The sequence below is a fragment of the Theropithecus gelada genome, chromosome 3, assembly GCF_003255815.1.
Source record: "Theropithecus gelada isolate Dixy chromosome 3, Tgel_1.0, whole genome shotgun sequence".
Lineage (NCBI taxonomy): Eukaryota > Metazoa > Chordata > Mammalia > Primates > Cercopithecidae > Theropithecus > Theropithecus gelada.
In genome coordinates, this window is record NC_037670.1 from 20,581,444 (window position 1) to 20,606,920 (window position 25,477).

General features: G+C 47.9%; 1 protein-coding gene and 1 pseudogene across 3 annotated transcripts in view; one reads left to right on the plus strand and one right to left on the minus strand.

The window, feature by feature from the left end:
• UBASH3A (ubiquitin associated and SH3 domain containing A) overlaps positions 1-23,692 on the minus strand; it is a 45,344-nt gene extending 21,652 nt beyond the window's left edge. For all 3 annotated transcript variants that reach the window (XR_003118668.1, XM_025380334.1, XM_025380333.1), the window contains exons 1-6: positions 23,454-23,692; positions 21,203-21,256; positions 18,039-18,225; positions 14,196-14,394; positions 10,802-10,971; positions 8,495-8,703 (exon numbers count right to left, since the gene is read on the minus strand). Coding sequence is in view for 2 of the 3 variants with exons in the window: in XM_025380334.1 (XP_025236119.1) it covers positions 8,495-8,703; positions 10,802-10,971; positions 14,196-14,394; positions 18,039-18,225; positions 21,203-21,256; positions 23,454-23,566 (932 nt within the window). In the remaining variant the exon portion in view is untranslated. The remainder of the gene's footprint in view (positions 1-8,494; positions 8,704-10,801; positions 10,972-14,195; positions 14,395-18,038; positions 18,226-21,202; positions 21,257-23,453) is intronic.
• LOC112621904 lies at positions 9,505-9,601 on the plus strand (annotated as a pseudogene).
• Positions 23,693-25,477: the final 1,785 nt, after the last annotated feature.

Consider the following 25,477-nt stretch of genomic DNA (forward strand, 5'->3'; position numbering starts at 1 on the left):
TACCGTCTATTTAATTAATTTTTTTTTTTTTTTTTTTTTTGGGATCTCGGTTCACTGCAACCTCCGCCTCCCAGGTTTAAGTAATTCTCAAGCCTCAGCCTCCAAGTAGCTGGAACTACAGGTGCACGCCACTGCGTCTGGCTAATTTTTTATATTTTTAGTAGAGACGGAGTCTCGCCATGTTGGCCAGGCTGGCCTCAAACTCCTCACCTCAGGTGATCCACCCGCCTCAGCCTCCCAAAGTGCTGGGATTACAGGCATGAGCCACCACGTACAGCCAGTACTGTCTATTTCTTATCCATTTCTGTCCCTATCTCTGATGCGCCCTTGGTCAGATGTGACCTCTCCAGGACACTAGACTTGCTCCTCTGATCTCTATCTTGTCCCTCTGATCTGTTTTTTAACCTCCTTTAAGCCAGGACCATATTGTAGATTCATAAACTATTTTTAACATCTGGTTGGGTAAATAACTCATTTTTATTTTTCAAAGTTTTCTCTCAGGTCTTCTCTCCTGTTTATTCTTCCAGATAAACTTTTCATGCATTTGGTGAAGTTCCAACAAATGGTCCCTTTGAGATTTAGCCTGGAATTTCATTATACCTGGAAATGACTGTGGGAGGAATTGCCACAGTTTACTGTTCTCAGCCATGCACAGGGCATGTTTCTATTTATCCAGCCCATTTGCAAATATTTGCATTTCTCCCATAGAGGTCTTAAGTCCCCACATTCTCATAAAACCAGCAGTAGCTCCTGCGCCTCCACCGAGACCTGTCCAGAGCCAGGAAGGGCATCTTTTCTTTTGCATCTCAGCACCCGCCTTGCACTCTCTGAACATGCACCCTGGACCACCCATCCCCTGCACGGCATCTTGATTTAGTTCATGTGTTTCTTGAATCATCTGCACGTTGCACCTGATCTTCTCACACTATTGCCTGCCCTGTCTCCATCTATAAACTATGGCAGGTCCAGGCCAATTTACTTTGCATCGCCTCAAGCTGTCAGATGCCAATAGATAGGAAATGCACCCTTGAGTTGATCCTAAGTAGACCAAGAATATAGATAGTCTCATTGGAACAATCCAGCGTTTCCTCTTCAAATTAACATGCTCAGAGCAGCGAGGCCCAATTCATAGCCCCACATTAGCACAGGAAATGTTGGTTGGTTTCCCCTTCCTGAGGGCAAGGCGAGGGCACCCACACCCTCCCTGCGGCTCGCTCTGCAGACGGTAGGGCTTTGCTATCAACTGATGACATCTGTGAGGTTTACAGAGAGAAACGGAGTGCATTTTGCTGGTCTTTCAAATGAAATACGACCAAGATTACGCTGTGAACATGGGTGATGGGAGGAGAAAGAAAAGAGCTTAGCATTTTCACGTTTCCATTTTTCTCTTTAACTTAAGAGAGTCTCTTGATCTCTTGATGAAACAGACGTGTTTCATCATAAAACAGACGTGTTTGAATTCTCCCTGGTTCTTTTTTTTTTTCTGAGACAGAGTCTCACTTTGTCATTGAGGCTGGAGTGTAGTGGCACTGTGTCGGCTCACGGCAACCTCCATCTCTTAGGTTCAAGCAGTTCTCCTGCCTCAGCCTCCCGAGTAGCTGGGATTACAGGCATCCACCACCAAGCCTGGCTAGTTTTTTTAAAAAATATTTTTAGTAGAGACGGGGTTTCACCATGTTGGCCAGGCTGGGCTTGAACTCCTGACCTCAGGTGATCCACCCGCCTCTCTCTGGTTCTTAAAAGGACACAGTTGCCATCTGGGGGCTGCATCACCAGGTTCCTGTGTTCATTTCCTGGGGCGGTCATAACAAAGTCCCACAGTGGCTTCAACGACAGCCACAGATGCTCTGATAGTCCTGGAGGCTGTGAGTCTGAGGTCAAGCTATCGTTAAGGCTGGTTCCTCTTGAGGCCTCTCTCCTTGGCTTGTGGACAGGCATCTTCTCCTCGTGTCCTCACAGGCTGTCCCTCTGTGTGTGTCTGTGTCCTCATTTCTTCTTATAAGGACACTGGTCATATTGGATCAGGGCCCATTCTAATGCCCTCATTTGAACTTAATCACCTCTTTAAAGACCCTGTCTCCAAATAAGGTAACATTCTGAGGTATTGGGGGTCAGGACCTCCACATATGGATGTTGGCAGGATGCAATTTAGCCCTTAATTGTATCTTTCTTACGTCTGAGATACTTGCTTTAAACTTGCTGTGAGGTTTTTGAAGTAATCCTGCTGTGTCTGTCTTCAGTTTCGGGAATGTCCTCATCTTGACTGGGGGATGGCACTTATTCTCCTGAGCCCTCACACTCAAGCCTCCCTGTTCTCTGTCCTCCAGGGGCGCGTCCTCTGCTCTCCTGTACAGAGGATTGGAAGCTGCAGTGGTTTGTGAATACGGTCCTCCATCACCAGTCTCTCCAGGCCATCTCTGATCTTCAAAGCAATGGACAAACATCATAGTGTGAGTTTGCAGTAGGTAAGCCCAAAGAATCCCAGCACTATCCGGCAAGGAGGTTGGGGTCATTATGGTGGTGATGGGTGATTGATGTGTTTTTTTTGTTGTTTTTTTGTTTTTTTTTTTTTTGAGACGGAGTCTCCCGCTGTGTCACCCAGGCTGGAGTGCAGTGGCACGATCTCGGCTCACTGCAAGCTCCGCCTCCCAGGTTCACGCCATTCTCCTGCCTCAGCCTCCGAGTAGCTGGGACTACAGGCGCCCGCCACCACGCCCGGCTAGTTTTTTGTATTTTTAGTAGAGATGGGGTTTCACCATGTTAGCCAGGATGGTCTCGATCTCCTGACCTCGTGATCCACCCGCCTCGGCCTCCCAAAGTGCTGGGATTACAGGCTTGAGCCACCGCGCCCGGCGTGATTGATGTGTTAATTGACAGGTCCTACACATTGGAGCTGCAGACTCGTACCTGGAAGGGCGCCCTCTTTGGTGAGGAGGGGGATTGCTGCTGGTGCACCTGCAGGTCTGTTTCCAGGCACTGTAACGCCAGCGGTTCTGCTGCTTGGATCGCGCAAGTGTGAGTCCTGATCAGGGCTCGAAGGAAGTATTTATTAAACATCTGCACAGCTCTCTGTCCGTCCACGGGTCAGTTGGCCTCTGGACATTACCGTTTGACCACATTTTCCACTAATGAATACATGAGTGATGTGTAGAGACATTCAAGGATGATTTTCTGATTTTGAAAGCTTTAGATGTTTAATAAGGACTTTTAGCAGTTTGAAAAGATTTAACCAGCACAGCGGAGTCCAACAGCTCCCATCATCTGCCTCACTGGCCCGTAAGCACAGGTCACAGCTTGTCAGGGTGCCTTGCTGCTCCTCCAGCCACGATGAGGGTGCTTCCAAAGCAGGACCAGTCAGACACCCCACAGCACCTAGCCCGGTGCTTATTTCTCTTTCCTTTCACTGCAGTTTTCATTAATACATTCCAGCATAAAAGCCGGAACGGTTATGTTGATAGGCAGGTGTCTAATGTATTCACTGTGAAATGAAAAGTATCATAGCCGCTGACTCATCTTCTGCAGAGTCTTTGTGGTTCCTCTGTGACGGTGAAACTCTCCCGTCCTGGGCAGACAGCGAAGGACATGCTGAATGATGCAGGGGCACAGGGGAGCCACAACCTTCCTGAAATTTAGATGGTTAGTTAGGGTACAGCCAGCATCTCCTCTCTATTCCTTAAACTGTGGATTGGATCGGGTGATGAACTGAGCTTGCAAGAAAGCAAGAACTCCCTTGATTGTACATCACTTGGCCTCCTGGGCCCGAGTCTTCTCAGCTCTCAAGCAGGCGAGTTGCCTTAGGTTATCTCTACAATCCCTTGTGGCACCCACATCCTGTGATTTTGATGTGGCCCCTGGACCCATGGACATGTCTATGTCACAAAGTGTATTTCTCCTGAACTGCTGGTCTGCACACGTCTGGGATGGCCATGACTGTTGGTTGAACGTGTGTCTGTTTTCTTATTGGATGTAGGAAAGCTCGGAGCTGGGAGCTCACAGCACACATCACAGTGTGGACAAACCTCAGCCCTGACTTTGTCTAGCTTTTCCACCTTTATTCTCCCTTTGACCCAGCTTTCTTATATTCTCTTCTTAAAATTTAAAATGGATTAATTTATGTTTTGAGTAAGTAATGCATTTATATGCTTCATACATTTAAACATTATGAAATGTTCGTGTTTGAAAAGACTCCCTCCCATTTCTGTTCCATTCTCCTGGCTCCCACTCCCAACACCCACAGGTAACGATGATTAGAAGTTTCCAGACATTCTCCCTTCCAGGGAACCTTTAGGAATACGTATATGTAGAAATACATATTGTGCACATGTATTTACAGACGGTTATGTGTGTCTCTCCCCTTTCCCAAAAGTATATCATGCCAGACACATCATTCTGCAACTTATTTTTTTCATTTATCAATCAATCTTGCATATTTTTTCAAATAAATAACATAAAATTCTCCCTTTTAATTATCTTAAAGCTGCAAATATTTTATTGTATGGATGTGTCATAATTTACTTTATGGACTTATTTTTAAATTTTAATGATCTCTTCTATAGGCAGTTGAGGTCAGATTTGAAAGCCCAAGTGTGGGATTAGGTATGAGGCTGGAATCCTGTTTCCTCTGCTCACTTGCTGTGTGAACATAGGCAAGTGAGTTGATCGCTTTGTGTCTCAGTTTCATCAACTATAAAATGGAGCAATAACGGTGCCCACCCTGGGGGTATTGGAGAAGTAAATCAGTTAATAAGGGAAATGCATGGCACAGAGTTAGGCACAGGAGGTGATGTTAGTGTGCAAAGCTATTGGGCATCTCTTAAGCTGCCTTAAAATAGATTTAAGTGGATTAGAAGTCAACACATTAATAAATACATGTGACAACGGCTGCATTTTTCATCCCATATTTGCATTTTGTGTCCTAAGTTCTTATTCATTAGGGTAAGAAGTTAAATGGCCTCAAGAGAAGATGATATGAAATGTCATGTATGCACAGCTGTGGGGCTTTGGCTGGAATCTGCTCTCCTTCAGTGTCAAGTGGCTACTATGTTTAGTGGGGGAGCCCAGGGACATAGGTGCTGTCCCTGGCTCATTATACAAATCTCAGTGTATGAATAATTAGCAAAAAGAAATATAATACCTAAAGAAATCAGCCATAGTCACCAAATCTCCTTCTATAAATATTTCAGTCAATACTTTCATTATTTTTACTACTATTTCTTGCAAATTCTAATCATTTCACCAAGAGCTTCTATCAGGTACTATTAAACCATCTTTTCTTTTTTGGGGGGTTTGGATAAAAATGACCAATAAGTAATCATTTATTTCAGGTCTTCAAAATATATTCTTTCTTAATTTACTCAAAATGTTAGTCTTATTAGATATCCATATAACCTCTGACAATTTTTAAGTAGTTTTTAATGACTATTCAAATAAAATGTCACAATTTTCATAGTTTTGCCTTATATATGAACCTCAATAGGAAGGGTACAGAAAAGAATTCCCTGGATGGATAGATTCTGGAAATAGATGTCCACAGCAAATGTCCAGCACAGATCTGAAAATCTGTAGATTGAGTAGATGCTGATACATCTGTGTTCAACTTAATGATTTATTTATTTGTCTGGGTGGTGGGGGGAACCCTAGAGAAGCTGTGGAACATTTTAGGAGAGAATTAAACCAATGAGTGAAATATATGGTTTTAAGACCTCCTGCCTGGAGACAGAGGAATGGCCATGATGGTGCTTTTCCAGGCTCTCTTCCCCAGCCACACAGCTCTGAAGGTGCCAGGAAGCCCAGAACCACAACATAGGGTTTTTCTGTGTATTTCTGCCCTGCTCCTCCCACTCTCATCATTCAGTTGTTCCAACCATCAGTCTTGACACCTGCAAGAGCTCTACCCCAACATGCACACCCATGAGGCTGAGCAGTTTTTCTCCTTTTTCACCCTGTGTTCTCTGACCTCTGCCTGCTCTCTCCACTCTCCTAACTGGAACCTGGGAGAAGAGAGTGAAAAAGCTCACGAGAGCCACCTTAGCACTTTGTAATGGCTTTACGGTGTGTGTGGCAACTTGGCCAGACTGAACGACAGTCCCTAGACTTCCTTTTTAGCACATGTCTGATCAGGGTGGGCCACAAGAGGCATTCTCATGAGAGCTGGAGGATGGAAGGGAGGCAGTAGTCATCCTAAGCATCACACACAGCCTTCCCAGCTATCCCATCAAATGCTAGTCTAGGCGCTGCTGCAAGGAGATTTTACAAATGTGACTAGAACCCCTAATCATATGAACTTAAATTAATCAAAAGCAAGGTTATTCTGAGCAGGCCTGACTTATGCAGTTGGAAGGCATTTTTTAAAAACTTAGGCTTTCCCCACACTCAGAGACTTCGATAGCAGCTGTATCTGCAACTGCTCTCCCATCCCCTGGGTGGTCCTTCCAACTGCCCACATGTGGACAACAATCTTCAGCTTGCCCGTGGGTTTTCAGCCTGAGTAGGATTCTCCCTTCCTGCCTGTCTGTCCTTGCTTAGCTCGCCACAGTAATTCCATAAGGCAATTCATTGTAGTAAATCCATATAGATGTGTGTATATATATACCTTTCCATGTATATATGTGTGTGTGATATATGTGTATATAAAATATTCTGTATGTACAGTCAGCCCTTTGTATCTGGAGGTTCTGCATTTGTGGATTCAACCAACTGCAGGCCAAAAATATTCAAAAAATTAATTGATAAAAAATAGCAATACAACAATTTAAAAATACAAATAAAAACAATACTGTATAACATCCATTTGCATAGCATTTACATTGTGTTATGTATCATAAGTACTCTAGAGATGATTTAAAGGATCCAGGGTGATGTGTATAAGCTGCATGTAAATACTACAGTGTTTTCTATCAGGGACTTGAGAACGTGAGGATTTGGGTATCTGTGGGGGTCCTGGAACCAATCCCTTGCCAAATGCAAGGGACAACTGTACATATATTTGCATGTATTATATATTGTATGAAAGTGACTGGTTCTGCATCTCTGGTTAAACTTTTACTAAATTTGGTATCAGGAATGGGGTGCTGTTCTAACAAACAGGATGCTCTTCAACTTCAGATGGGGTTACGTTCCAACAAACCCATCATAAATTGAAAATGCATTTAATGCACCTAACCTACTGAACATCACAGCGTGGCCTAGCTTACCTTAAACACGCTCAGCACACTTACAGTAGCCTACGATAGGGCAGAATCATCTAACACAAAGCCTATTGTATAATCACGTGTTGAGTATCTCATGTAATTCGTTAAATGTTGGACTGAAAGTGTAGCATGGAATGACCATATGGGCACCTGAAGTACAGTTTCTATTGAACCCATATCACTTTTGTACCATTATGAAATCCTAAGTTGAACCATTCTAAGTTGGAGACCTTCCAAACTTAAAATGTGGAAACAACTTTGGGACTTGGCAGTGAGTAGAGGCTGAGAGACTTTTGAGTAGCACGGCAGAGAAAGCCCAAATCACCATGAACAGATTGCTAGTGGAAATAGGGATGCTAAAGGTGAATCTTCCGGGGAGAACTCAGAAAGGAATATGAAGCATGTTCCAGGAAATCGGAGCAAGGAGGATCCTTCCCATGTGTGCCAGAGAGTCTAATGAAATTGTCCATGGAAAGCAGGACTTGTAAGCGATGATGTTGGTCACACAGCTAAGGCTATTTCCACACAAAGTGTTAAATGTATCACCTGGTTTCTTCATGTTATTTATAGTGAAGCGGGAGAGGAAAGAGATAAATTGAGGGAAGAACACTGAACAAAAAAGAACCATTCTGAAAATCCTTAGCCTCACCAGATGATGCTAAAGGCATTACAATTAAGGGATTCTCCAACTGATGAAGAAGCGACTCACCAGGAGCCCTACAGCTTCAAGGAAATCACTTCCACCAACAACTGTGTATGCTCAGGTGAGGGCGTGAAGCCTCAGCTGGGAGCCCAGCCCTGGCAGGCACCTTGATTACAGCCTTGAGACCCCGAGCTGAGGACCCAGTGAAGCTGGACTCTGACTCTCAACCCGTAAATACAATAAGATAATAATTGCGCTTTGTTTTAGTGGTAATTTATTACACAGTCATAGAAAACTAATAACACGCCCTAGGACTTCACAGTTCATACATGGAGCAGAAGACTACATAAACCCAAGCTCAGGACCTCTGAGTATAATTTATTATGTTTGTGATAAGGAAGTAGTGTTTTGCAATAATTTGGGGATTACCATCTCAAACTACTCTAATGCAGAGTAATTAATTCTTTTTTGAATGTTATCATCAGAAAACCACGGATGAACCAAGATATTTACTATATACCTGCAGGAATAATTTTGCCAGCATAGAGAACGCAATTTTACCAATAATGGAATGGCCTAGAAGCACACTGTTTGCAGGTGGGCACTTTCACACAGTAACTCAGACAGAGATGATGGCGCTGCAGCCAGAGCTAGCACTCACCTGTGCTTAACCCACGTGTCAGACTCGCTGGCTCGATCCGTGTAGTTTTCCGGCAGGAAGCCCCGGCAGCCCGTCCGCTGCGAGATCCCAATCACCCAGCCCTCGCTGGCTTCGTCCTGCTGCGTGGGATCCACAAAGATGTAGTCGCCAGGACTTAGCGTCAGCTCATCCACGTTCTGGGGTTTGTACTGGAATAGGGCTCTCAGGGTCTAGAAAAGAGGCAAGGGGATTCACGTCTTGAGCAAAGATTTACATTGGAAAATGGCAGCAATAGGAGGCCTATCACCGGCTACCTCCTGCTTTCTTCCCCTCCAGTGTGTTCTGTGTCTTCAAGACGCTGTCCAAAGCTTTGTCTGGCAATACATAGCATAGAATATAATGAAACGCAGCATAGAATTCTTTGGATAGATTTAGAAATACATTTTGGGGCCAGGCGCGGTGGCTCACGCCTGTAATCCCAACACTTTGGAAGGCCGAGGTGGGTGGATCACAAGTTCAGGAGTTTGAGACCAGCCTGGTCAATATGGTGAAACCCTGTCTCTACTAAAAATACAAAAATTAGCCAGGCATGGTGGCGGGCACCTGTAGTCCCAGCTACTTGGGAAGCTGAGGCAGGAAAACAACTTGAACCCAGGAGGCAGAGGTTGCAGTGAGCCCAGATCGCGCCACTGCACTTCACCCTGGGCGACAGGGTTAGACTTCCTCTCAGAAAAAAAAAATATATATATATATGTATATAAAAAATATATACATTTTTTTTTGAGGGGATCTATCCATCTAGGTGCTTTTTTGTCTACAAAAGATCTGAAGGCATAAGCAGACCTTCACATCTGCCTTCCTCAGTGTGAGGTTATTGACACCTTCTCGTACAATACAGAACATGGTGGATTCATTCACATGCGCTCTCTGGGTCTGAAAGGAGCGCTGCACACTTCGTTTCTAAACCCATCAATTCATAGGCAGGAAGTCCCAGAGTGAGGTTTCACTCAAATCATTCTTGAAAGTGAATTGTGCTCACTTTGGCAGCACATATAACTAAACTTGGAACCATACAGAGAAGATTAGCGTGGCCCCTAAATGTAAAAAATAAATAAATAAAAAAGAATTAATAAGCAAAACATGTATTCATAGATCTTTAAAATAGTCCTTTTCTTTCTGCCTTTTTTTTTTTTTTTTTTTGGCCAGCCTCGCTCTGTTGCCCAGGCTGGAGTGCAATGGCATGATCTCAGCTCACTGCAACCTCCACCTCCCAGGTTTGAGTGATTCTCCTGCCTCAGCCTCCCAAGTAGCTGGGATTACAGGTTCATGCCACAACGCCCGGCTAATTTTTTGTATTTTTAGTAGAGACAGGGTTTTGCCCTGTTGCCCAGGCTGGTCTTGAACACCTGACCTCAAGTGATCCACTTGCCTCGGCCTCCCAAAGTGCTGGGATTTTAGGCTTGAGCCACCACATCCGGCTTCCTTTTCTAATATTGGAAATGCTTCTATTTTGTTGAAAAATGTCTGTGCATCTCTAACTCACATATAAAAGAATGCTGGTTGTAAATTGCACAAGAAAGAGAATGTCTTTAGAGAAGCAATAGAAATTTTCCTTGCTACTAACATATCTCCCTTGGAGAGTTCCAGGGGGTACGTGCTGTCAGGTGAGTGGCCGTTCATTCATCTGCTTCTTTTTTTTTTGAGACGTCTCGCTCTGTTGCCCAGGCTGGAGTGTAGTGGCGCTATCTTGGCTCACTGCAAGCTCCGCCTCCTGGGTGCATGCCATTCTCCTGCCTCAGCCTCCTGAGTAGCTGGGAGTACAGGTGCCTGCCACCATGCCCAGCTAATGTTTTTTTTGTTTTTTTTTTTTTGAGATGGAGTCTCGCTCTGTTGCCCAGGCTGGGGTGCAGTGGTGCAATCTCGGCTCACTGCAAGCTCCGCCTCCCAGGTTCATGCCATTCTCCTGCCTCAGCCTCCCAAGTAACTGGGACTACAGCACCCGCTACCACATCCGGCTAATTGTTTTTGTATTTTTAGTAGAGACCAGGCTTCACTGTGTTAGCCAGGATGGTCTCGATCTCCTGACCTCGTGATCCACCCGCCTTGGCCTCCCAAAGTGCTGGGATTATGGGCGTGAGCCACCGTGCCCGGCCAATTTTTTGTATTTTTAGTAGAGACTGGGTTTCACCATGTTAGCCAGGATGGTCTCGATCTCCTGACCTCGTGATCCACCCGCCTCAGCCTCCCAAAGTGCTTGGATTACAGGCGTGAGCCACCACGCCCAGCCCATTCATATGCTTCTTCTGAGCCCCTGCTCAGCTCTCTTACCTGGTAGTGCACAAAACGCATGTCTCGGGAGTAGAGTGCAGCTGTCCACTGGCAGCTGTGGCCCAGGGGGATGGCTCTGGCCAGCTGCTCCAGCGTCCTCTGGTGGTGGGGGTAGAACTTGTGGGCCAAGGTCAGATGCAGCTGCTTGGTGCAAGGCTTCACGGAGCAGTCTGTGAAATCAGGGGAACACAGAGGGTGCCAGGGCACCGTTACCTAAATGCCTCCTTCCTCTGACCTCCGTGCTTCCTCAACAAGGCAAGGGCTGTCAGAACTCAGAGCTCATTCGGCCCGCCCAGAACTCACATCATAAAGGAGATGGCTGGATCCCTGTAGATTTTTCCAGGAAGTAGGAAGGAGGAGGATGTGGAGATGTGGGTTCAGGGTCTTGGGGGCCTATCAGTTTGCAGGCTAGCTGCCCAAATGCACGGTTCAGATGCACAGAGGTAACGACTGCTCCATTCCCGGGCTGTGCGCGTTACCCAGTGGCCTGGACTCGCAGGCCCGAGCTCCAGTTCAATGGCTTTTTGTTTAATTTCAAGAAGAAAACTCTTTAGGCAACAAAACTATAAACCACACAGTATCTTTAAGGTTCACCTTGTTTTGGTGAAGCAGGAAGTCCTGGGAGTGGCTGAGCCTCAGGTCTTTTTGGGTGTTCTCTGCCCCTGCGGCCCTCGCCCTCCCTGGTCTGCAAGGGGCTCTCGGGTCAGTGGGCAGAGCAGCTGGCATCACTCAAGCAGCCAGGATCTGATTTCAGTGGAGCCACAAAGTATTTTATGTCCTAGGGAGGCGGTCGGTGTCTTGACGGGAACAGCACAGACTTTGGTGTCGGATAGACCTAGTTTTAAGCCGTGCTGTGCCCCCTTTTGCAGGGCGACCTTGACCGAGCCTCTGGGCCTGGCCCAGTTTCTGCTTCAGCAGCATTTGCTGGAGGACGGCAGTGCCTGCTTGCCAAGGCTGCAGTGGGAAATCAGCCTCCTAACTTCAAGTTTCCTGCTAGAGACGCTGGGTCAGTGCACAGAGGTCCCCTCCCCCACTCCATGGCAAGGCACTGACAAACAGGATCTGCTCATCCCCTAAAATAGGTCAAGGGTGATGCAAGTCTTTCCCTGGAGCCCCGAAGTTGGGGCCCACTGCTGTCTCCCACGTGAGAGGTGAGCCTTTAGAGGCAAATGGGAAGCTCCCACGGTCTCTAGGAAAGCCCGAGCACTGAAGCTGCGCAGCCCAGAGCGGCGTGAGTGTGTAGGTGGTGGGGAAATTCCTTTTCTGACTTTTGTTTTTAGCAGTCGGGGAGGACGGCCTTGCCATGTGAGTGAGTGTAGCCTGGTAAAGACCCACTGCCGGTTGCTGACGTCACAGTGAGTCACACCGACTTCTGAACGGTTTCCTTCTCTCTGGGGACTTGTGCCTATGGGCATGTTTCACTGGGGAGGGCCAACGCAGGCAGAGTGCCTCATGCACTTGCCCAAAGAGGGACCTCGGCCACTTCAGAGCAGTGACTGGTCACTCATCACTGAGAGAGGACTTCTACCCCCTCAGTGTCAGGCTGAGGGCATAGGGCATGGGCCATGGAAGGGCAGGACAGAGCCTGCTGAGGCTCAGGGCGTGGATGTGAGGTCAGTGCTGGCTCCCACAGGAAGTGGAGATGCCCAGCATGAACCCAGGCAGCGTGCAGCAGGACAGAGCTGGCTTCAGGTCCCAGCTCCACCAGCCTGGTTAGGGGACTGGATTGGTTTCAAACAACAGACATTTATTTTCTCCTGTGTCTGGAGACTAGAGGTTCAAAATCAAGGTGTTGGCAGGGCTGTGCTCTCCCTGAAAGCTCCCAGGAAGGGTCCTTCCTGGCTTCTTCCAGTTTCCGGTGGCCCCAGGCATCCCTTGGCTTGTGGCTACATCACTCCAGTCTCTGCCTCAGTCAGCACATGACTGAGACAGAACAGTGGACATGACTTGATTAAGGTCACGCCACTCATCCGTGTCTCTGTGCGGCCTCTACACTTCCCGGGACCCACCCTAATCCTGTGTGACCTCCTCCCAACCAGTCGCATCTGCACAGGCCCTATTCCCAACTGAGGTCACATTCTGAAGTTCCTGGTGGACATACATTTTTAGGGGACATCACTCCACACACCACAGTGGCCCTGGGCAGGCACTTTACCCTTTTCAGCCTCAGTCTTTCTGTTTTTAAGATGCTGCCAGTGAGGTTCACTGGGGGAGGGCTTGGGTGTGAAAGAGCCATCATTTGATAAAGGAGACTAATCCACAAAGACCGGGGGTGACTTTCTACTTATCCAGCAGATTCGATCTCCAGACTCACAAGCTGCCATCTAAGTGGAAGCCCAGGATTCATGGATGGATTTACAGGCCAGGATCTGTGTTTCATACATGTCTGAGGACAGAGACAGACACATTCCCGGGGAGAGAAAGTGGGGAGCCCTCCCACCAAGGCACTGCAACCTCATCAGATTTTAGAGTTGGCAAATCACGGCAATACTGAGTGCCTTCTGTGTCCTGGGAACTATGGTGGGATGGGCCACAGACTCAGGCAACATTGTTCTTGAAGAGTGAGAGCCCTCATTGTTTTGTAGAGAAAGAAAAAGAGACAGAGACAGTGGACATGACTTGATTAAGGTCACGCCACTCATCAGGGACACAGAAAAAAATCACGTCTTCTGACATCAAGTCCACAATCCTTTCCACTAAACCCCAGTGGTAGCTTTGGTCTCCAGACCAGGGCTGGTGTTTGGAGAGAAGGGAATTTTGATGATTCTCAATATGAGTCTACATAATCTTTCCCCGGAGAGGCCAAGGAGAGAGCACTAAGCTCATACTGAAAATACAGAAATAAGTCATGTAGGACTTGTGTGTCTCCCACTCGAGGCCGAGCGGGGGAGGCCCTGACTCCCTATGTGCCCCAGCCTCCAACCCCATCACGGTCACCCACTCAGGCTTGATGCTTGGCAAACCCTTCTGGGGCACTTTCCCAGGCTGTTGGCATACAGCCAAGCATTTGAAAAACCACATAATGCGAATAAAGGTTATTCCCGCCTAAAGAGAAGACCAAAGCTGGTCCGGAAGCTTTCTAACGGCTTACATTTTTGAAGGATGTAGTGGCTCACGAAGGGAGGCGCTAGTTTAATTGTTCAGCCTCAGGTTAAGGCCATGTCCAGACACCTGGCTGAAAATCCAGAAGTGGGAACTGGAAGTGCCTGGGTGAGGACAGGTGCAGCCACTGAGCCTGGAAGAAAGCCCACCCAGCCATCCCACCGTTGCTGCTGGGCTCTGCTCCCCTGGAACCCACCCACGGAAATCCATGTGCCAGGAGCTCGTCCCTGCCGCACAGAGCTCACTCGCTGTGAACGTGGCCCTGTGTTTGCCACTGATCAGGGCTGCCCACCTGCTAAGAGAGATGCTTCCGTGGCGAAGGTCATCGCGAATTCCCGGATGACGTCTGCGGGGCTGCCGTTGACGAAGAAGCCGAGGTAGCTGATGGAGGAATGGAGAGCCAGGGGCACGGCCGTGGGGAAGGAGCCCAGGAGCCTGTCGCCAGCCCTCTTCAGTGCCTCGTACAGGCACTCCACCCTCTGGTCTTCACACTAAGGGGACAGAGACAGAGCCTGTGTTTCCACACCTCTCATCAGAAGTCATCTATTGATTTAATTAATAACAATCAGGCAGCAATTCAAGTGAGATTCTTTTCTGTTCAAAGCACTGTAACATAATTTATTGCGTCCCTGTGTGTCTGAGGTTATGGATTTGTTCTATACCTGGACCTCGGTTTTTCAAATATTTCAGGTAAGTTTCTTTGCGGAATGGAGTCTCCTTTAGGTGCCCAGGTTAGAAATCCCCTGGTCCTTGAACTGCATCCCCTCCCTCCACCGCATGTGCTCGTCACCTGCCAGGCCCTTTCCTCAGTCCCATGGCCCACTGCTTTGCTCAGGTCTGCATGACTTGGCTTCTGGAGGTTTCTAGAAGACTCCAGGGCTGCCCAGGCACTGCTTAGAGCCTGTAGTGAGGGGGACTCAGCTGCACTTCCAGCTGTGGTGCTGCCGTCTTGTCCACGGCTGAGCACTGAGTCAGGTTCCACAGGGGCCTCCTCTAAGGACTGAGGCTCTGCCCTGCCTCCAACCCTCTCCTCCTCTTTTGCCTTCACCAGCAGTCTGTCCCCTGTGCGTCTCCTGCACTTGGAATTCTGCGTTGGGGTCTGCTCTCTGGAGGACCTGAGCCTGCACAGCCCCTGGCCGGGCCTCCGTGATGGCCCCCATGTGGCTGTAGGACCCTCTTTCTGATGCAACTCCCACCCCTGAGGCCGCAGGCTCTCTGTCACCTGGAGAATCCCTCTCAAGGGTTCAGCCTGCCCACAGAGCCCGACAGGTGCTGGCCCGACAGCCTTGCCCATGGGGCTCCAACTACCATCCTCCAGCCAGACACAGCCTCTCCTGGCATCTGGGCTTGGTGTTGCCCACTGCCCTGGCCAGGCTGCTTCCTGGGCTTGAAGACCTTCCCAGTGCCATTGGCCACATCAGACCACAGGGGAAACCTGACACCACATCCTCCTGGCGGGAGATGACCTGATCCCTTCTCTTCCCAGCACCGGGCTGCCCTTGGAATTTTCCATAGTCCTTCTTACAAACCCAAATATGAGGCCAGATCACAGTGTTTAATGCGGCTTCCATCTCCCTGTGGACAGGCCGGCCTGACGTTCCTCCCTGTCTATTTTGTCTGCAGCCCTCAACAGCACTCAACACAAAACCACCCAGTGAACCCATGTCCATTCCTGAATCCGTCTCACACTGTGTTTCTTCGCCTCGGATATGTAATTTTCAAGAATAGTCAGGTTATAAATGTAGCTGTGATCAATATCACACTTCAGAAGATTAGTGTTTTCATTTTACAGCATCAAAGGTACACAGTGAGTCTCCGTTACACTCTTCTGGCTGCGAGGGGAGCTCCACTAACCATGGCCAGGCCAGACCCAGGGTGAGGGACTGGGAGGAGCTGACAACAGAGGGAGGTGTGTGAGTGTGTGTGTGTCTGCCCATGTCTATATGTGTGTGTGTGTCTGTGTGTGTCTGCATGTGGGTATGTCTATGTGTGTCTATGTGTCTGCGTATGTCTATATGTGTGTCTGTGTGTATGCATGTATCTGTGTGCATATGTGTGTATGTGGTGCTTACATGTCTGCACATGTGTATGTGTGTGTATCTAATGTGTGTCTCTGTGTGTGTGTCTGTGCCTCTCTGTGTGTGTCTGTGTGTGTCTATGTGCATGTATCTTTGTATTCCTGTGTGTGTATATCTGTGTGTATCTGTGTGCATGTGTACCTATGTACATGTATGTGTGTCTGTGTGTGTCTGTGTATGTCTGTATCCATGTATATATGTATATATGTGTAAGTCTGTGTGTATCTGTGTGTCTCTGTGTATGTCTGTATGCATGTATGTGCGTATATCTGTGTGTGCCGTGTGTATGTCTCTGTGTCTATCTGTGTGTGTATGTGTGTATATCTGCGTGTGCCATGTATATGTCTCTGTGTCTATCTGTGTGTGTATGTGTGTATATCTGTGTGTGCCATGTATATGTCTCTGTGTCTATCTGTGTGTGTATGTGTGTATATCTGTGTGTGCCATGTATATGTCTCTGTGTCTATCTGTGTGTGTATGTGTGTATATCTGTGTGTGCCATGTATATGTCTCTGTGTCTATCTGTGTGTGTATGTGTGTATATCTGTGTGTGCCATGTATATGTCTCTGTGTCTATCTGTGTGTGTATGTGTGTATATCTGTGTGTGCCATGTATATGTCTCTGTGTCTATCTGTGTGTGTATGTGTGTATATCTGTGTGTGCCATGTATATGTCTCTGTGTCTATCTGTGTGTGTATGTGTGTATATCTGTGTGTGCCGTGTGTATGTCTCTGTGTCTATCTGTGTGTGTCTGTGTGCCTATATCTGTCTGTATGCATGTATGTGTGTGTATCTGTGTGCATGTGTAAGTCTCTGTGTCAATCTGTGTGTGTCTATGTGTGTGAGCTATGTGTGTGTCTGTGTGTGTGTGTGTGTGTGCTTGTGCCTCAGTGGACTGGGGAAGGAGCTGGGGGCCAAGGCCTACCCTGATTTCTGAGCTGTGTCACACAACTTGGGCTGCCTTGCCTTTCCATGTTAGCTCCAGAAGGTGAGCCAGAAGGAGTCTGCTTGTCACAAGTGCCATTGATGTCGATGTAGGGTGAAAACTCTCTCGGTTTGCCTGGGGATTTCCCAGGCTTAGTCTTGTGTTCTGGGAATCCCTGCAAGTCTCGGGCAATCTGGGGTGGTGGTTGGAGGCTTTGGAAGGTGTTGCTTCTCCTGGGACATCTTCCAGAAATCTTTTACCTGCAGAGGTTTGCATTCCTCCTTTCCATCCAGCACCGAGGGGCCTGGTGTTGGAATGGAGGGTTCCTTGGGCCCTGATGGAATCCCTTGAAATGGGTGGAACAAATCAGTTTGCCAACAGCAGAGTTGGGGCCAGGCCATGGTAGTGGAAGTGGGTGTGCCCTTCCTCAGGCCCCTCTGGCGGAGCTGAGGAGGGCAGTGGCTGTCTGTCCCTCCCTTCTCCTTATTTTCTCCTGAGCAGTCCCCACATCCTTCTTGCTTTTCCAGTGCCCCTGTGGAGCTGCCCATGGGGCCATTTTGTGTCACCGTGAAGCTACCCACTGGGCCATTTCTTTCTGAATCAGAGGGCTGGTCCCTGAGACAGGGAAAAGTTCTGCATTTGGGAGTAGCCAACAATCACCTGTCCTTGAGTTGACTTATCACACATTTTGGAAGGGCCAACTCTGTTTTAGGGGCTGTGGTAGTTTCTGGGGGTTCAAAGATGAGGAGTGAAGCATCTGCCTTCCCTTGAGGGACTCGGTCTGGTGAGGGATGCAGTGCTGCACCAGACGCATGGCCCATATGATACAAAAGTGCCACTAGACACGTGAACAAGAAAATGGGCGGCAACTTCTTTTGCCTGGGGAGCTGGAAAAGACTCAAAAAGGGGAGAGGATAAATGAGTTGGGTTCTGAAGGATGAATAGGAGTTGACCAGATGAAGGCAAAGAGGAAAATAAAGGACTGCTCACATGAAGGTGCCAGCTAATGATGCCGTTCTAGACCATCCCATTTAAATAAGTCAACTTTGTCCCATCATGGCCTAGTTAGCATAGAAAAATGCCTCCAGCTGCGGTGATGATGAGCATCGAAGGCACACTGGGTTGACTCACCGTGAAGAAGTCACAGAGTGTCACATGCGGGAAGACCTCATGAGCTCTGTTCTTTGCACACTGGCGCTTGCTCTCTCTCCAGAACTCTTGAAGTTTTTCCAGCAGGGGCCCCGTTGGACAGAGGAAAAGGGCATACTCCTGGGGGATGGGGTCATCTAGGGAAGGGTCATTGCCATGATCATGCAGCCTGCAACAGAGAGCAAGCCGGCTTCACCCACTGTCACAACAAAAAGATTTTTCCCCTTCGAGGACACACAAGAGAATGACAATGACAGCAATGCAGAATTATAGGGCACACTGAACACATCATATATGCTCATGACATAAATTAATCTCACAGCCATCCTACTGGTGGGAGGCACCTGCAGCAGGGCTGTGTGTGGCACAGACCTGGTCAGTGCCCGTGCTGCTCTCAGACCCACCTTAGTCTGATTCCAAAGTCAAAGGTGGAAAAAAAGGAAAGGAAGTTGACATCAAGACCCAAAACCTGGTCTTCAAATGATCTGTGGGCCCAGCATCTCTTTGATGGTGTGGGAAAATTTTGTGGGAAAACCTCATATTTGTATTTTACCTCAAACTTCAAATTACGTATAAAAACCAAAACCAAAAACCTAGACAAAATTTTGGTAGCCACTACGTTTCTTTAGATTCAGACTGTTATTTTGTTTTATTTTATGTTTGAGATGGAGCCTTGCTCTGTCACCCAGGCCGGAGTGCAGTGGCACGATCTCAGCTCACTGCAACCTCCGCCTCCCGGGCTCAAGCGGTTTTCCTGCCTCAGCCTCCTGAGTAGCTGGGATTTCAGGCAGACAGTTATTTTAAATTAAAGGAAAAATGACGGATGACCCAACATAGGAGTTTTTTGTCACTAACAATAAAAATGAAAATAAAATAGCTCCGAGACAGCGTTTTTCTCGTCTGTCCAGTTAACAAAGATTTTTTAAAATAAAAAGTATAAAAGTTCTGCTCAACGTGCCAAAGGTGAAGCAGGACTTAAGGACGGACTTTTCAACTTTTATGTGAAGCACTTTGCCCATAGGTATTGAGAGTCTTAAAATGCCTACACCCTTTGAACTAATAATTCTACCTCCAGAAATTTCTCCTGAGGAAAGAGCACGAAGTACTGTATAGGCAAAACTTTACACGTGAAACATTTATTTAGGGTTATTTAGAATAAGAAAGAAGAAAAACTCCATAACTGATAGCAAATCTATTTATCGTGCATTCATGAGAAATCATGCTTTTGAAGAATTTCTAATTACTCAGCGAAGTGCTTGTGATATAATTTTCAATTTAGAAAGCAGTATTCAATCACTGAAGGAAACAGAACTTATGCAAGACCATATTCTCTTCAATAAAAATCACAAAGGAAGTTACCTGTCCTCCCCATCGTGATTCCTACCCTCCCCCTTTCCAGGGTTCAGCCCCGGGGTGAAGCTGCTTTGTCTTCTCTCAGAAAGTTAAGTAATGGACTTACAGATAGCACTTGTTTTACATAAATCATAAGCTGTTGTTCAAATTATTCTGCAACTGGCATTTTTCCTCCGCCATGTCTTTGCAATTAATCCCCATTGATACACACATGTCTAGTGAAGTTCGTCAGTGTGAATTTATTAAAGGCTATGTAATAGTTCATCGTGTACATATATAATGTTGCACTTGTTCATTCCCGCATTGATGAACATCTAAATTATTTTATTTTAAAACCATTTAATAACCCTGTAATCAAGATCTTTGTACATGTCTCTTTAGGCTCCTTGTGTTTCTACAGGGAATCTGCTTAGATCCTCAAGCAGGCTGGTGGGCTGTGCACATTGCCAGGGTTGGCAGACACCCAGCACTGCCTCTCTCAGTGACACCAGTGACATGTGAGGCCCCCCCTTCCCTCATCCTCATCAACGCTTGGAGTTACCTTGTTTGGCCTAATGATATCTTAATTTGCCCCACCTCCCTGGTTACCAGTGAGAGGTTGGGGTGCTCTTGACTGAGTCTAGGGGACCCCAGTGCCTCCCTGTTTTTTGGTGGGTTTCCCAGTCTTATTGACTGGGTTGCAGTGGGCGGGTGCTGGCCATGCCCCTCACAGCAGTGGGCTTGTTTCTGATGCAAAATTGGCAACTGGCTTCAGTGGGGTCTGTGAAGGCATTGCCCATTTTGCCGGTGGCCCACACTTTCTGGAGGAGGAGGAGCATCCCATTGGGAACGCTGCACGCTCAGAGGCCCAGGATCAGTAACTGCCTCCTGCTTTGGGGAGGGCTCCAGCCTCCAGGGACCTGGCTTTTGTTGTTTGATTTTCCCCGTGGCTATCTCAGGGCAGAGGATGAAGGACTCCCCACAGCACATCCAGGCGGGAGAGGGTTTTAGAGAACTGGGGGCCCTCCTCTCCATCCCCAGAGCAGAGAACAGGCCCATGGCAGCGGGTGGCTTGCAGAATCACTCACACAGCTGGTACCTAGTGAGGCCACCTCGAATCAGAGCCTCACCTGACCCACACACCTGGCGCCCTTAGAGGGCTTCATGACCACCAGTAAACTCCCTTCTCCTCAGAGGCAGCCCCAGAGTGTGGTGGCCGCTATTTCTATCAGCAAAGATGTCAATTATGTCTCAAATCTTTCTATCAATAAACACAAACATCCTTCTATCTATCTCAATCTTGTCCATTGTAGTAGGCGGTTGAGGAGGACTTAGTCAAACACAAGGACGCAAAATCCTAGCCTACTCTTCAATTACTCATATAGGTTGAATATTAGCAGTACTAATATATAACCCAGATGTTACCATTTTTACCCTAATTATTTACTTTATTCTAACAATTACCCTAATTTATGTGCTTATCACAACACAACAATTATGTCTTCCCCATTTACTCAACAAAGCACATGAACCTGTACTTCTTGGCAGTCAAATTGGATTGAATCAGATTTGTAAGTGAAAAAAGCCTTGTTAAAAGTTCTCTCCATCTCTTTCCATGGTTAACCAAAGCCCTGTGCCGCTCCCTCAGTGCACTGTGGATAGGCAGGGAGATTATTTTGTTTTACTTCCGCAGTGGCCCCATCCCACCCAGAGGCTCCCGACTTTTCCTGGTGTCCACCCTGGTGGGAGGGAGCCCTCGAGCACAGGGCATTCAGTCCAAACACCCCCAGGTCTACAGGAGCAGCTGCACTCACCAGACCAAGGCTTCCTCCGCCGTCTTCCTCCCCGTGGCTGCCAATGCTTTCAGCCTGCAGAAGAGCGGACACAGGCACAAAGTCACGTAGCCCATTCTTGGGAAAAGGGTCAGAGGGGGGGGGGGTGTAGCCTTGCACACCCAGGATCTTTGGGATGTGCTCTGAAGAGGGCCTGATGCTGAACTTCCAGCTGGCGCGTGCCCAGGCGCCTGTCCCCTGAGTGCTGCCATTGTGGTTTTGGACAATGCTGACCAGCTCACACCTCCCCACCACTTTCCTTCCCTGGCTACCTGCTTCAGCCCTTGGCACGGGGTCTCAGTGCTGAGGACCTGACCTCTGCCTGCTCCTGCAATCCCATTCCCTGGCCTGCCCCTCCCCACTGCCTAGAGCAAATGGACCCACCTTGTGGAAAGTGCCCCCAGCTGGGACACACGCTTCCCTGACAAACGCTTCCTTCGCCGCAGCATCACTTAGCGAAATGGCCTGATCCCCAGGCTCGCCTCCCACACCTCTCCCCCGCTGGGAAACAGCCCTTCCCAAAGCACCCAGGCAGGCACTTGTCACGGCTCGCACAGTCCCCTTGCACGGCTCTCCCCTGCTAGACCAAAGCTCCCTGAACTCAGGGCTGAGTCTTATTCATCACGGTAACCTGGGACGTACGTACATTCCATTGAATTGGGTAGAACTGGACCAGATGAAACAGAATGGAATATAGATAAGGTAATTTATCAGGAATGCGTACTGGAAATGGCGGGCATCCATGAGGAGCCCACCACGTGATGCCCAATGCTGCTATTTGGGCGGGTACTGATGGGGCTGTGGCCACCTGGAGAGGTTTGAACAGGGCAGCCTTGGTGCAGGGCCCTTACTTTGAGGTGCTCTGGTGTGGGAAAATTAATACACGTTTCTCTTCCTCCAACATGTGTTTAATGTTTAAACTGGAAGGAATTTTGAGTAGGAGTCCATGCTACAGGTTTAGTAGTAAAATCCAGCGTGAACTCCTTCAAAGGCATGGAGACCTGGTTTGAGTCCCACCCCTGCCACTAATGCACTCTCTGGGCCCAGTGTCCTGCCTGCACTGGGTGGCAAGCAGTGGACGAAACCTGCCTTGTCTGTGCTGCCTGGACGGTGCCTGGTGGCCGCCCTGCACACGCCTGACCCCACTCCCCATTCAAAGCCCCCCGACTTAGCTCGAACATAACAGTGACGACAAAGCACTGACTTGGGGAGAAGAAAGGGGTTTATCTAGCTTCAAAGTTACTTCACCCAATTTGGCCAAGCTTTTGTTATAGTGTGGAAGGAAAGTTTAGCTCCTTCCCCAACCCTAAGTTACCAAAAGTGTGTTTATGATACATTTTTCCATGTGAAAAAATGAATGGGTCGGATCTAGGGCACTGGTTTGCCATGAAAGCTGTAACCCAATGTTGGTATCATGTCCTCCCTCTCCGAGAGTGGTAACTCCGAGGGCTAAGCTCTTCCACATGCAGGCCTTTCCCTTGGGTCAGCAGGGTCACGCTCACACTGTGTCTAGTCTCCTACCCATCTGTTTCGTTATCAGACACTCAGGGGATTCTCCCTGAGGACAAGTGACTTTCCCTGGGCAGCGTGGAAGCACAGCCCTGCTGACAGGTGGTCCTGGTGGTAGAGACACAGCGGGCTTTGGGGCCTTTCATGTTAGAGTTTGAACGTCTTGAAATGCTACCTTCAGAGTCACTGAGCTGCACACAAAGAGGTTACAACCAGGCCCCAAGCTCCTCCAGACCCCCAAAATGGAGCACCCGGAGTAATACATGGCTTCTGATTTCCACACATTTCAGGGTCTCCCATTCAGCCAGCGGAGCAAGTCTTTAAAAGGTCAAGAACATCAGAGGGATTCTTTTGCCTCCCTCGGCCACACATAAACTAACACTGATAATACACACACACACTAACACTAATAATAGCTGATGAGCTAAAAAAACAAAACAAAACAAAACAAAACTCATAATGTTTTAAGAAAGTTTACCAATTTGTGTTGGGCAGCATTCCAAGCTGTCCTGGGCCACACGTGGGTTGGACAAGCTTGGTCAAGATCATCTCATTTAGGAAAAGCAGAGGAGGGCCCTGTGCAGAGGCAGTGTCTCACCCTGCAAGGTGCACTGCTTTGGCAGGAAGCTGTGCCCTCCACCCCTGCAGCTCCATGCGAGGGGCCGCAGCAGGGTCTGGCTCCAGCCCCGCTGGCTGGGCCCCGGGGTCTCTGGGCAGTACTCACGCGGTGTGCACCGGGAAGCCCATGGCCAGGAGGGGCTCCAGGAGCAAGGGGGTGCTGCGGCCCTTGAGCTTGTTGGAGACCTTGGCGTAGAGCTGCGTCTCCCCGGCTGCCATCTCTTCCTGCCTGTGGGCCAAGAAGCTCGCCTGCACACAGAAATGAGGAGATAAAGCAACAGGGGGAGAGGCAAGGCTGAGGCTGCGAAGAAAAACCTCAAGCCCTTTTTGATCTTTCTGACAAAAGTTGATATCCTGTTTGCATGAGATATCGGTTTTCAGAATTCTGTTTGCAGGATGCTGGGTGCAGCGTCCACCAATCCTAACTGTTTCCTCCATGGGGTTCGAGGCTAAAGGTCCAACTGAGCCCCTGCATGGGATCAGCCTCTACAGGGACTTGTCTAGTGTTTGGGAGCAAGAACGCGTGAGAGCGTGGGGGAAGGAAGTGGGAGGAGAAGTCAGGGAATGAGTTCCCTCCTGGATCCTGCTGGTCCCCTGCCCTGACCCACCCTAGATCCCAGTCTCCTTGTCTGCAAACAAGACATTAAATCCCACTTTATCTATTGTCTCTGCTGGAAAACTTACTGGTTCTTTCAGTCATTCGTTGACTTGTTTTTTTATTTTAAAAACTTTAAAAGCTTAATATGTGTACAGAAAAGTTGATGAATCATATGTGTATAGCTCAAGGAATTTCCATAAATGAACCCACACCCCTAATTCCCCCACGACCCAAAATAAAACAGGGCAGCCAGGGGAATTTTGTACCTCTTCCACCTGAGGGGACATTTAGCGATGTCTGGAGATATTTTTGTTTCCAAAATGAGGTGGTGGTGGTGGTGCTGGGTGGGGTGGACATTGCGGTACTGGCACTAGTGGGTAGAGGCCGGAAATGTCACAGTGCCCAGGACAGTCTCCTCAACAAAATGTCAGTAGTGCCAAGGTGGAGAAACCCTGCTCTGGAACATTCTCAGAACCTCAGATGCACATCTGCCCCCAGCCCAGCCTCCTCCAGTTATCTCCTCCCTCCCCCAGAAAGTAAACTGCTATATCGCTTGTACACGAATTGTGCTTGTTGTTGAGCCTCATATAAATAGAACCATATAGCATATTCTCTATCATGTCTAGTTTCTTTTTCCTCAAATTATGCCTGTAAAATTTATCCACATTATTGCTTGTAGCCACAGTTAGTTCACTGTTACTGCTGTGTAGTATTCGATTAATAAATATACCGGCCAGGCGTGGTGGCTCATGCCTGTAATCCCAGCACTTTGGGAGGCCAAGCGTGGGGACGTGGACCACCTGAGGTCAGGAGTTGGAGACCAACCTGGCCAACATGTTGAAGCCCTGTATCTACTAAAAAATACAAAAATTAGCCAGGCATGGTGGTGCACGCCTGGAATCCCAGCTACTCAGGAGGGTGAGGCAGGAGAATCATTTGAACCCAGGAGGTGGAGGTTGCAGTGAGTGGAGATTGCACCACACTGCACTTCAGCCTGGGACAGAGCAAGACTCCAGCTCAAAAATAAATAAATAAAATAAATATAACATAATTCATTTATCCGTTTCTCTGTTGATGTGCATTCAGGAAGTTTTTAGTTGTTTTGCTATTGTAACTAATGTTGCTGAGGACGTTCTTGTATGTGTCTTTGAGTGCCTTGTGCATGCATTTCTGTTAGGTGTGCATCTAGGAGTGGGGTTGTTGGATCATAGAGCATGTGAAACTCCATTAGGAGCTGCCAAGCAGTTGTACAAAGCTCTACATCCTCATTCACACTTAATATTATCAGTCCCTAATTTTAGCCAATCTGTGGTGGGGGTGGTGTGTAGTGGTATCTCCGTGTGGTTTCCATTTGTATTTCCCTGAGGCATAATGATATTGAGCATCATTTCACAGGCTTATTGTCCATTTGAATATCTTCTTTGGGGAAGTTCCTGTTCAGATATTCTGTTCTTTTTTTTTTTTTTTTCTCACTAGGTTGTTTGCTTTTTCTTGCCAATTTGTAGGAACTCTGGTTAGTTTTCTTCATCCTA